Source organism: Sardina pilchardus, chromosome 3 (genome assembly GCF_963854185.1).
Source record: "Sardina pilchardus chromosome 3, fSarPil1.1, whole genome shotgun sequence".
NCBI lineage: Eukaryota > Metazoa > Chordata > Actinopteri > Clupeiformes > Clupeidae > Sardina > Sardina pilchardus.
The window spans coordinates 15,413,834-15,426,635 of record NC_084996.1 but is presented as its reverse complement, the minus strand read 5'-3'; the positions used below and the strand labels follow the sequence as shown (position 1 = coordinate 15,426,635).

The 12,802-nt window shown below is 39.8% G+C and overlaps 2 protein-coding genes, 1 long non-coding RNA gene and 1 other non-coding gene across 5 annotated transcripts in view; 1 reads left to right on the top strand and 3 right to left on the bottom strand.

Moving 5' to 3' along the window:
- s1pr5a (sphingosine-1-phosphate receptor 5a) overlaps positions 1 to 439 on the top strand; it is a gene marked incomplete in the record, with an annotated part of 3,235 nt that extends 2,796 nt beyond the window's left edge. The window contains 1 exon segment of the mRNA XM_062532074.1: positions 11 to 439.
- Positions 440 to 544: 105 nt separating this feature from the next.
- On the bottom strand, positions 545 to 4,839 carry spc24 (SPC24 component of NDC80 kinetochore complex). Of its 2 annotated transcripts, XM_062532076.1 has the most exons (7): positions 4,788 to 4,839; positions 4,358 to 4,566; positions 3,714 to 3,910; positions 3,471 to 3,615; positions 2,891 to 2,995; positions 1,188 to 1,264; positions 775 to 916 (listed from the first exon to the last, which is right to left on the bottom strand). In XM_062532076.1, the coding sequence occupies exons 3-7, from the start codon at positions 3,880 to 3,882 to the stop codon at positions 807 to 809; spliced, it is 606 nt and encodes a 201-aa protein (XP_062388060.1). In that variant the 5' UTR covers positions 3,883 to 3,910; positions 4,358 to 4,566; positions 4,788 to 4,839; the 3' UTR covers positions 775 to 806. The 2 variants fall into 2 exon arrangements, with proteins under 2 accessions (XP_062388059.1, XP_062388060.1); XM_062532075.1 differs by lacking the exon at positions 4,788 to 4,839 and having other exon boundaries at positions 545 to 916; positions 4,358 to 4,504.
- Positions 4,630 to 4,711, bottom strand: trnas-aga (transfer RNA serine (anticodon AGA)). The gene has a single exon. It is a non-coding gene; the product is annotated as a tRNA-Ser (tRNA).
- Positions 4,840 to 9,084: 4,245 nt separating the features above from the next.
- On the bottom strand, positions 9,085 to 11,640 carry LOC134076828 (uncharacterized). The gene is made up of 5 exons (XR_009938631.1): positions 11,370 to 11,640; positions 10,465 to 10,537; positions 10,127 to 10,193; positions 9,777 to 9,996; positions 9,085 to 9,300 (listed from the first exon to the last, which is right to left on the bottom strand). It is a non-coding gene; the product is annotated as an uncharacterized LOC134076828 (long non-coding RNA).
- Positions 11,641 to 12,802: the final 1,162 nt, after the last annotated feature.

Genomic DNA, 12,802 nt, shown 5'->3' with positions numbered 1-12,802 from the left:
TAGATGGCTCCAAAAACATGCGCCTGGCAAGCGCAAGCACAAACGACTAAACAGATCCATGTGGCTTTTCTAAGCCTTGCTGGTTTTGTGGAATATGTTGTCGTAGAGACTCCTGAGACATGAACCCTGCCCCCGCATTCTAAGGTTTCCTTAAGTCTTATGCAAAGCTCATCATAACGCACGCTCCAATAAAGATGTATGAATACAAACAATACAAATTATGGGTAGCCATCAATTAACTGACCACAGTGGTAGCAATACTATGTATGGAAGAAACTGCATTTAAAATGTACTGTACAGAATGTTTAGAGATTAAATGCTTATTTTATAATGTATATCTATGTGTTGTGTACAGTTTTGACTGAATTATGAAAAAAGGTTTACTTTTTAAGTTATGTTTTATCTTGTAATATATGTTAAAATAAAAGTTTTGATCAGTTATTATGCTTTAATCTTTACTCAACTCAACCAATAACATACCTTCAATATTGATACTGATAGTGAAGTTCAGTACATGGTATTTTATTTTTGTAGCCATAAAATATGTAGAGAAAAACATGAATTATATTTATTATATTTAGCATGGTGGCTGATGGCAACCATCAGCATGCTTTGGAATTTAAGATAGAAAACGATCAAAATTCTTCAAACATTGAGCAATGGAAAAACAAGTGCACTGACATCTAGTGGACAAACAAAATCGGATGAATATGAGTAGGACTTGGTGAGGGTGTCACGTTCAAAACATCTATAAGAACACACAGACAAGACAGATAGAGCAGATACAAAAAAGGTTCAGAGACAAGCTAGTTCCAGTCCGTGCTGACAAAACTCCAGAGTTTATCACTGACTGCACATGGCGAGAGCTGAGAGGTGTCAATGTTGATGGGGGTAACCAGGTCTTTTCCATAGTGAACTGAAAGGAAAGCAATACACCATTTCTGAAAAAAACTACCTACATACATTTAACAAAAACACATTTTTTCCCAAAATGAACATTGTTGAGTTTTCAGGACAACAGAAGGAACTCCATCCCTTTCATTTTAAGAGTAGAGGAGGTCCTATTAAACTGACAGAATTCCATTCTCCAAACTTCAAATGGAAAACATATGTTTAATATATCCAAAATAAAAATTCCCAATGATACTGATACTTAGTGATACTGAGTGTTATGCGAGCAATATTACCTCCTTTCAAGATTTTTGGATCCCCATCCATCTCCAGCTTGATCTTGGTAACTTTGTAGTAGAGCTGAGCCAGGTATCTGCAAGACAAAAGGTAAGAACAACAGAACTGAGAATAGAGCTCTACACAAGACTTTCTCTCCATCATGTGACACCAGCTATTTTTAGACTATTTTGGACAGTTTGAGTTCAATGTATAAATAAACTAATGATGGGTCATAACAATTCAAATGAGCAAACAGCAGCTCTTACTTTGATCAAGCTATGACAATGTCTGGAACAAAGTAGCGCAGGGCGGTATACCAGGTCACACCGAATACCGGAGTATATTTTTGTTATGATATGAATTTTTAATATACCGCCATACCGGTGTACTTGATTACACAAGGCGGAATGCTGCATCGCGGGACACTTTTCAATGTTGCGCTTCTAAACGTGCATGGTGAAAGTAAACAGTGGAGCCTGTTACACAAGACACCTCACTTTTTACCCTTGAAATATGACGCTGAAGGCTTAATTTTTCCTTTGATAAGGGATTTATTCACGGGTGTTGCACAAAATACCTTAAATCGTTCCCCTAGTTAAAGTAAAGTGTTCAAGGACTTAATAGTCTACAATGAAAGAGATTTTCCAATAGGCTAAGAAAAGGTTTGTTCACGGCTCTAACTAGCTGGCTAGTAGACAAACCCACCGAACACATGAAAGCTTTATGATCTTATCATTCATTTTACCTTAATAATATTCGCTGAAATTATCCAAGTAGCAAGTGAAGCATGTTACAGACATGCACTGAACAATACTAGCTGGCTAGTGGCTAGTTAGTCATGATCTTGACTGTCATCAGTGCACTGAAACCACCAACGTTATGAGTAAACCACACAATAACAATACAGCATGATTCTGATGGGCCTATTTGACTACGTAAGCATATTAGCGGAGTAGCCGCTTCACTAAGTCACATTTGTTTTAGATTCACTTTCTAGATTTACTTGAAAACTGTGCAATGCCCCAGCCGTGGCGCAACTGGCTGGGGCACCTGCACCGCACGCCGGCGACCCGGGTTCGATTCCCGCCCCGTGGTCCTTTCCGGATCCCACCCCGACTCTCTCACCCATTCGCTTCCTGTCTCTCTCTACTGTCCTGTCAAAATTAAAGGCACAAAAGCCCAAAAAATATACTTAAAAAAAAAAAGAAAAGAAAACTGTGCAATGCACCTGGGCTTGAACTTGAAGCAAAAGCATAATCAAGTTGCACTACTTTTAGTGTAGGTTTATGTTTGGGAAATTTGCATAGTAAAAGTTCTGTATTTTGACAGCAATTGCCCATTAGAATCATGAGTGCCTCTTTGTAAACAGCATCATTGGGGCCATCCAAATTACTACTAGTGTGGGATTATTCTACAATATTCACTCATCATGACCGTAAAACAGGCCATCCTAAGTAAATCTACTGCAAAATTCCTTGCTTAACCAGTAGAAAATATTGTTAACACCTGATTATGCATGGAAAAAAAATACCGTCATATATCGTGAAACTGTCAGAATTTTGAAAAACACTGACATACATTTTTGGCCAAACCGCCCAGCACTAGAACAAAGTATGGAATTTCTTGCATATTGGCTACCATCTACATTTTGCAGACCATTTTTAAGTTGAAAACACTGATATAGAGCCAAAGGCAATAGGAAAACATTTAAGTTCCTCACATGGCAGAGGGGATGATCTCTGTGGTGTCCTCATCCACCTCCTGCTGCAGGGCTTGCATCTCCTGCTCAGATTCACGCAAGCGCTCTAGCTCCCTCTGCAGGAACCTGTCGGAAGCAAAGCAAGGCAAGTTGATGCACGTTTCACATGGCTATGCCATCAGGACATAAACACACTGCTTGAATAGAAGCATCACTCATGGCATCATGAATATGAACTTCTGTGTTAGGCTACACTAAAACACAAATTCCGACATTGCCGGTTCATGTTATTTCCTCTAGACATGAAGAGCAATCTCAGGGCTGCACTCGGTGAAAACAAAACCATGTGGTTGTATGTGTTCACTGCAAATGTGTTGAGCTGATTTTGATGAGCAAGATAGAACAGCAAAAGCATTACAGTCTAAAGTTGAGGGCAGCAGAATTGAGTGAGTGCTTGTACAAACTACCAGCTTGCTCATAGAGAATGACCTGACTGAATGTTTCATTTCTTAATTAATTTCAGTTGTCCAAAGCATTTGTTTTCAGAGTTGTCCCAAAGCGGATGTCAAGAATGATGTCACGAATAAGGGGTGTAGCTTACTGTGACTCTGACTCCAGGTTCATGCTCTGGGTTTGCTTCTTTTGAATCTCCCGCTGAAGCGTCTCTAGCTCCTCAGTCATCTTATTTTGACGACTCCCCAAATCCAGAAGTGTTTGGCCCACTCTTTCTTCTGACTGGATAAGGTCTTAACATAGTAAACACATGAAATGTATTGTTACAAAACAGGTATTTGCCAAGACAGCTGCACTGAACTACTTAATAAAAGCTCAGAGTTAAAATTACCATTTAGGAGCTGGGTCGTGGTCTTCTTTGTGTCCAGGTGGTGATTATACAGCTGCTGTACTTTATCTCGTATACCTTGCATGTTTCCCTCAGCATAACTGCTCTCGATTAGTTGAACACATGACTCTAGAGACTCTTCTAGGTCATTAAGTTCGTGCTGTGACCCCATTCCTCAAAACCTCGAAAGTCTTCCAATCCTGGAAAAAGAATGTGCATTTCATTTAAATAGTACAACTACCGGCCATGGACGTCTATGCACAGACGTAAAAAGACGTATATTGTCATATTGAAAACACTGATTTTATTCTCAACATACAACAACTTGTGTTACAACTAATCTTGCATCGTAACAGGCTAACGTTAGCCCTCTAATATAACCACTATTCCAAATGTAAAGGGCAATGTGGTTTACAGCTAGCAAATGTAGGATAAATTCAATTCTGCTTGTTTGATACTAGGACAACGTACAGCTAGCGTGTTAGCTAACGTTAATAAACCATTGAGCGGACACTGACATTTGATGTTCTCCGATAATCTACGATCCTTGAAATGTAGCATGTTAACAGTAAGCCTTTTCCATTTGTGCACTATTATGTAACTAATGTTGTAACTTAAGCACATCCAACCCTAAAGTCATGACTTACCTTCAAGCACAACAACAAATCCTCGGTTTAACAATCGCTGGAGTAGCAGCTACTTGAAAAATCCCGCGACCTTCTTCTTTTCCTGCTAATTTTGAGCTGACAGTTTGAACTGCTGGTGCATTACTGCCATCTGCAGGACTGGGGTGTGAATGATTCTGTCCAATATTAATGACGAAGTCTCCATTTAATCGTGATATTGCCACGACTTCCTACAAATAGTGTCTGATTAAGTGATTCAACAAAAACGTCAGAAATACTGTAGAAAAATATTTCGTAGTCGGCAGGATTCGAACCTGCGCGGGAAGATCCCAATGGATTTCTAGTCCATCGCCTTAACCACTCGGCCACGACTACTTCATTACGTATTTACTGAACAGCAATATAGGGGTCCAAGCACAGAAATAAATATTTAGTAAGGATTACAATTGACCTGTCTTCGATGTGTGAACGTTTCTACACAGGTACCACTACAGTACAACCATGACTACAACAGTTACCAAGTAGTACAAGCCATTAAATACTTTTCATTTGGTATGGATCCCGGAACTACTATCTCATTCAAATTGCAATTACCTCTGCATAACTGTAGGGGGTACTAGGTTCCATAAATAACACAGAGCAGCAGAGAGGTCGGAAGAAGTTCTTATTGCATCTAAACAAAACTAGATGCACAAGCAACTTTGGGGCAGAAAGCGCTCCGTGGCAGGCCACAATGTTATATGACCTAATAGTCAGCTGCTGTAAGCTAAAATCACCATTTTTATACCCTTGCTGTCTCAATGATAACAACATCTCATTCCAGACTTTATTTCAGAGTTTGTCTTTCATTTGCATTATTAAAGGGACACTTCACCGATTAGCATTAAGCTTTATATCTTTAGAAAACCAATCATGTTTTTGAATGGTCATGCATCATTCCCTCAGTTTGCCTTGAGATGGGAGAAATACAGATTTCAATGTTGGACTTCCTGCTTTCAATGATGTAAAAATAATCATTTTACATCATTGAAAGCAGGAAGTCCTAGATTTCATTGAAATCCGTATTGTCTGACCTATGGCGACGCTTACTCTCTCTCTGGACGCATGCGCATTACCGAACCTCACCTTACCGAACGTCACTTTAGCATTGATTTCGGAAACAATACTCAGTCGATAGGACAGTTACAAGGTTATAACGCCAATCTCACAATGTTGTATTTATTCCGAAAATAGAAATGGTTTGTTTCCTGGTTAGACTCTTGTCTGAACTTGGAATCATTGGAGTTCAACGTTTGACATATTTGACACACAACTATAACAATAGGCTTGCAACTGAAATGTAGTCACTCTCAGGAACGCCCTCTGCTCGCTGGTTGGTCGGAGGTGTTCTTGCCGGAGTAAACGAGGGCGGATCAAGCTATTCCAGACAGAGTACCATGGGGAAAATAAATTGAGCGGAAGTATGTAGACAGGCGTAGTCAGTCAGTTATTTTGCGCATGCATTTATTTTCATAGAATCCATGTGTCACCAGGCCGAGTCATAGGCAGCTTATGTTTTGAATGTCATTATTTCAGTCTAAAATGAGATTTTGTGATAAAAAAAACCCTAGGCTGCTATAGGGCTCGGGATCATGATGTTAAAACTTCGCGGGCACAGCCATATTGGCAGCTTCACTCCTTAGTTTATGGATTAGCCTACTATGGATTTACTCCTGCCTATTAGGTTCCTGTTACTTAGTTTTTGCCTTCGTTCTTTGTCGTATGTTGCTGTGTAGTGGGGTGTATCAGCACAACCCACGATCGCAAGAGGAAAAGAATCGCTAATACTATATTTCTGCTTCTTGTTCTGCATTTGAATGAATGTTATGCTCGGTGCGCTACCAACATGGCGGCAATATTCCTAGAATGCAAGGCGTGTTCCCGAGCCCACACATTCTGCTGCTTTCAAAATATATATTTTTTTATCTTAGGCCTACAACATCCCATCATGCATGGTGCCTAGAAGATATGCGGTGTAGGCCTACTGTATAAGGCAACATTTCCTCGCACTTTTTTGCTTTTTAATCACTGTAGGCTAACATTTCTCCTCCGGCCTGATTTGCCTTTCACGCGCAGCTGATTGGACCAGGATGACCGCTTGCGGCTTTAAACTTGAACTGTAACTAAATCCAACATGGTAAAACGTTTTTTTATTTAAATGGTCAAATTATTTTTACACTTGCAGAGAATGGGAATGTGACGTCGCGAACATTTCGCGGTTGCGCCGCGGTGGCGTCTGGGATACATACGTGAGGCCACTTGTACGCTGCTGCCAATGCTGTACCATTGTAAACATCGTAAAACATTGCTAACTCGCTGTTTCTAACACTGTTTTTCACACATCATGGGACGAACCTGTTGTGTTGTTGGATGTAACGTCCGTGCCCACGATCGTCAGGTAAAAAAAATCAACAACGGAGTGTCTTTGTATTACTTTCAGGGTCTCACGTCCACTCTCCAGACGGTCTGTCATAGGGATCCATGTTACCGATCAAAGATATCTTTTCTATATAACGTTTCCTCGCGTCTGGCAGGAGCTTGTCTCTGTACGGTCCATTACTACTTCTACTACTAGTTTTTAGCATAGTAGCCTAAATGTTTACATCTAGTGTTACTGTTTTGGCTAGCCGATCTTGTTCGAAATATCATAGGTTTCCATAGGTTTCTTGTTTATAATTCGCGCCGCGGCCTCACCTCATGGAGGAAAACGCCCTTTTTGTCCCAGAATGCACTGCGCCGCTAACTTCCGTTCCCATTCTCTTAAAACAACCATCAGCTACTTCGCCAGAAAATATGAGCAGCTATATGAAACAAAAATATAAGCCAACCAGAATACGTGGAACTTGGAAAGCCTGGCTGAAAGACTTTGATCAACACAGCAACATTTTACAAGTTGCGAGCAGGAACTTGATTCACGTTTTTATTCGCTCTTAGCCTAAGGAGTGATGAATACATAAGCATTTCATGAGCAGGTGAAACAAAATGGCTACCTGTTTCAGTTGCTCCTGCTCAAGGGGGCAGGCATATTCCCGGAAGTAGAAACACGAAATGAGCTGGTGATCAACACTCTGCTAACTCCCTTGGACGGCCATAGACTTTCAGATTTTTGCGATCCCATAACTTCATGTAACATGTGCCCTTTGTCTCCTTTATAGCTTCTGTGTATTCTATATAGGGTATCGAAGTCAAAATTAATTCACTGTTTCCCCGTATATTACGTTGGTTTCCCGTAAAGAAGTATTTTAGCATGTCGGTTGTAGGGAAGCTAACGTTCGACGTCACATTTCCCGTAATGTCTGGATCAGAAGCTCAGTGTTGGCTGTTAGAGCTATGTGTTAGAGCTCAGTCCAGCCTGCATGAAAACCATGACGGAAAGTCATTCACAAGATCAGTGAAAAAGCGTATAGCCCACGGTAGCCTACTGTTTGATAGGGTAAAGCATTACCTATAGGCAAGACAACATAATATTAATATTAAAAACGAACGTTGGAAAAGAAGACTCAAACTTTTTTCTCCTCCATTAATGTTTTGAAGATGATCATGTGTGGTAGTTTTCAACATGAACACGACATGATATCTTCTACTCTGCTTGCTATAATGAATGTTCAACGTAATAAATACATACATAAATAAATGTTCAACTTTAATGACTGATCACTGTTTATTTATTACTAGAGCTTAATAAATAGTAATAAGTGATAACAAATTCAGTAGTGTGTTGCCTCCACTGCGGAAATACTGCACTTACCTTTAACCTCTTAATGCAGATGGAGATTCTTGCCAAATTTTGAACAAATTTTGAACGATTTGTTTTTATACAATAACAGTCATTATGCCAAGTTCCACGGGCAGCACAATGATCACTCAGGGCTTAAATTAAAGACACATGACATGGGCCAAGATATAGATTTACCTTCAGGATTTTATTTACTTCATGAAGTTTCTTTTTCACAACATCATATACAAAAAATAAAAGTTGCCTATTGTTTTTGAGGTTTACTGTCGTAGAGTTTACAGTATGTGCAGGTCATGCATTTCCTGATTCATCATGGTCTTGGGAGGTACTGCACAACGTTTGGAGCAGACATATAGATGTATGTACTGTAGGTGCTACACAGCAATTCCTAATAGGTGCATTTAGGCATTCTCAAGTGTCCAAAACCTCTCAAAACTCCAAAAAACAAAAATGTGTCTGTCACTATTTATCTGTGTGTGTTGCTTTGATATTGTGTCACAGTACAGACACCCAGATAGCAATAGGTCAGTGGCCCACTGGCGGCCCACCAGCGGCAGAGTTGGCGGTCCAACGGCGGTACCCACCAGTGGCCCGCTGGAGTTTTGCTCATCGGTTCTCTAGCGGTCCACCGGCGGCTCAGAAGCGGCTCCAGATAAAGGGCCACCCTTTTGCCGCTTACTACCCACCAGCTTCTAATTGGCATTATTTATGGCCTTAATAATTAAAATTATGTACTAAAATATAGCAATAATACATTATAACACTTTCCATTTGCCCTCAATCAGAACAATTTACAATTATTTACAGGGCTTACCAAAGTTACCAAATTTACTAAGGTGAAGACAGTGCCTGCTGATGAGAAACCTATAAATGTATTCTGTAATTTAATAATCCAATATAAAAACATTTATCCTCAGCAACTATCACACAGACTCACCACACATAGTATTAGGTTCAATACATTTTGCTCATTTACATGCTTTATTTCTTCTACATGCTTAAACAATTTATTAAAATTATTTTTAATAATGATATTAATATGCAACACACTCTTCAGGTGTAAGGACTTAAAAGCCACCTTTCCTGCTGCACCAGTCTAATTAATTTGGAGCGCCAGGGACCTCCTCAAAGCCCGGCCCAGCATCCTCTTAACAGCATCTCGGTGGTTTTCCCTCCCAAGTATGTTCACCTGAAATACAAAGACCAAAATTACAATGGCATAACTTCCAGTCAAACATCTTAGCTGTTTTCAGCTTAAGCTGTTTTGCTATTTCATGCACAACCATCAAATACAGAGGGTATATATGATGACAAAAAGTGACAACATGTCATGTATCAAGCACACAACGCTCCACTTGGGAATGAGATTCAAGTTTAACAACACTCAAGGAGTTGAATAACGTGGCTCTCAATATATGATGTCTGTTCCCCAAAAATGTAGTGGGGAAGGGAAAAGAGATGTGAAATGCGACAGTTGTTTCAGATAACAATGGCTACTCACATGGTCTCACTTCTCGACACCCATTCCGTGATTTGAATAGTATTTTTGAATCAGTGAGTAAGTCCACATTAAAGCAAGGCAGAGCCACATTCATTACGAGAGCCAGGCTAGGACTTTTATGCCTACAATAATCACATGGCAAAACACTTAAAAAACAGACATACCAGTTGATTTTTCAGGTCCGCATCGAATGCAAGCCGCCTCTCCAACTCGTCCAGGTCCTCAGCATTACTCAATGGCCTGTTGTTGTCCTCCACGAGGCCAAGGTCCGCCACACCACCACCACCTAGCTTCTGCAGCATAGATGTGTTCACAGCCACCTGCTGCTTTACCCCAGCTCCTCCTCAATTGTTCGGAAGTGCTGCAGAACAAGTCTGTAAAAATCTATGAATCAAAAGGAATAGATTGGAATTGGCATGACACAAAAAGTAAAGATGCAAAGAAGTTGTGACAGACATTCATGGCTTGTTTCTCCCTTGATATTGATGCCAGATTAATGAAAATGCAGTTCTACCTTGCTGGGGTGTTATTGGCAGCGCTGTGAGCGAATTTGACGGAGGTGTAGGTCTGACTGGTAAACTCTGTTGAACAGATTAGAAATGAAAAGGCGTATTTAGTGAGATGATTACTGCAATGGCAGGGTTCATACAAAAATATTGAGCTGAATTTACTACCTTTTCACTACCATCAACATGTTTTCTACTACAAAAGCAAAAGGTGAAGAGTAATGTAATGCAATACCTTTCCAAAACACAATAACACATTTAAGAACAGGATTTAACAATGAACCAAGCTACTGGCATTTGAACAGGGGTGTGTAGGCTGTCAATAGGCACTGTATTATGTATTTACCGGCATGGCTGGAGTTGATGAAGCTTGCTGGGTGGTGGTGCTGGCAAAGGTGTAGTGGTCTGACTGGTAAACTCTGTTGAACAGATTGGATATGAAAAGACGTGTTTAGTGAGATGATTACTGCAGTGGTATGACACCTGGCACATGCTAACTAGCGCCTAAAGTACAAACACTTCTAAAGGATATTTCCACTTAATTTTCAGACAAACCAAGCAAGGGACCACATTTACAGACTCTACAAATACTAACCATAATATCCATGTTTTATTTAAATGACTTGAAAGAGATCGTCAGGTATAAATGCACCATACAGTAGTGGTCAGTTCATTCATTCAGATGCTGTTACATGCTAACTAGCGCCTAAAGTACAAACACTTCTGAAGGATATTTCTACTTAATTCTCAGACAAACCAGGCTAGGGACCACATGTACAGACCCTATAAATACTAACCATGATGTCCGTTTTTTATTCAAATGTCTTGAAAGAGATCGTCAGGTATAAATGCACCATGCTAGTGTGGCCAGTTCATTCATTCACATGCTGTTACATGCTAACTGGCGCCTAGAGTACAAACACTACTAAAGGATATACCACTTCTAATAATTTACAATCTACTGATAAATACTGATAAATACTGACGGTCGACATTACGATTGACGTTAGTGAAACTATAATGAACAGTAAAAAGTTAGCCTGTCTGCCTCTAACGGTTTTCTTTTGCTATCCACTTCAGACTTTAGCCATAGCTAGACTTTAGCGAGTCTAACGCTTTATTAATCTATTCGATGTAGGTTTTTAAAAACGTGATCATCGACTTAACAGTACAGAAATACCATTTTGCAAGAAATGAGTGATTCAGACAAAGACTAAAAATATGTTTAAAAAAGAATCAGATTGTACTTACAAGATCCAAGAAATCGCAGTCAGTCGAGGTCGAATGGCAAAATATCTGTATGAACATCTATCAGACGAGTTACAGCAATGTTCAGGGCGGCCAACGTCACAAAATGAGTTTGAGTCTGCGCAGTACGATGAACAGGAAACGATTTTTTGTTTCAGCCCCCTCTCATTGAGAACGACGGAGTCTGTTTGTCCATTTCTTTTAGGTCTATGCTCCTGCTGGGTGATGGAGACTGCGAGTCTGTCGACAAAGCCTGTTTGCACACAGTGGCAGCCTGTAACACAGATGGAATGTGAACTAGGCTATGCGGGCTTTAAAAAGACTTTGGCTATGCGTAGCTAAACGAATTCCTTTTCTTTAGACATTTGATGTCATAGGCTAGTCCTCAAAATATCCCCACAAAACATGACATTTAGGCTATGCGTAGCTAAACGAATTCCTTTTCTTTAGACATTTGATGTCATAGGCTAGTCCTCAAAATATCCCCACAAACATGACATTTAAATTTTCACATGGTGAGCCATCAGGTCACCTCCAGTTTGACAGTCTGGTTTGTCGTCGTGATGGTGTTCACCAACACAAACAAATTTAAATGAATACCTACCCTCTCGTTCTGTTGTGTAGGTCTAACTTCATCTTCCACTCTTCTTTACCGCGGATATGTTCAGCTTGCTAGGCCCAAAGGCTTTGGCTAGGCCCATCTCGTTATTTTGCGCTAGGGTCAAAGAACTTTATCTCTATCGTTTCGTTTGCCTGCAAGTTTGTGACCAATGCATTCAGTGCTTGTAAATCATTTCTCTTATTCACAAAACTGCTAAACAGAGACCCTCAACACACAAAAAGCGTGCACAGGCAATTGAATGAATAATAATAAATAAATAAATAAATAAACTTCTGGTTTATCCTGATCCTATCTGAAGGATGGAACATTTCATGAATCCATTCAGGGTGGATTTCAGTTTTTGAAAACATGAAGTTTGGTCAAATAACATAACATTGGTCATGTATGTGCACCTTTACTTCTGTTGTGGATTAGACAGGGGTCTGGCTGTTTATAAGAAACTGACAAGGAAGGGGATATTTATAATGTTTTATTGTGCGTTTTTCTGTCTATTAGATAACACAACCAAAGAGTCAGATTGATAACCTGATAGATAGCAATGTGGGATTTCCAATTCCAGATAATTGAGATTACCCTTCATTCAGAATCAGATTAACTTTTTAAACTGGGTCCAGGTCTGTTGCTTTAGTCCAATACCAAGTACATGATGTCATCTTTATGTGTGCAATGAATAAATATCACATGGACATGCTCAGAAGTACTTTACATCCCTATATCTGTAGCCTATTGTTAGGCATGAAAGTCATACTATTTCTAAAGGCTCACATTGTTCATAATTTCTCCAGAGGAGCAATTTATTATGACATCACATAAC

Bases quoted from the DNA above. Each gene is read 5' to 3' on its own strand.
- spc24 (XM_062532076.1), bottom strand. From the start codon at position 3,882: ATGGGGTCACAGCACGAACTTAATGACCTAGAAGAGTCTCTAGAGTCA. The intron at 3,616-3,713 runs GTAATTTTAACT...TACTATGTTAAG, and splicing joins CACGACCCAGCTCCTAAATG to ACCTTATCCAGTCAGAAGAA. The intron at 917-1,187 runs GTAATATTGCTC...CTTTCCTTTCAG, and splicing joins TCCAAAAATCTTGAAAGGAG to TTCACTATGGAAAAGACCTG.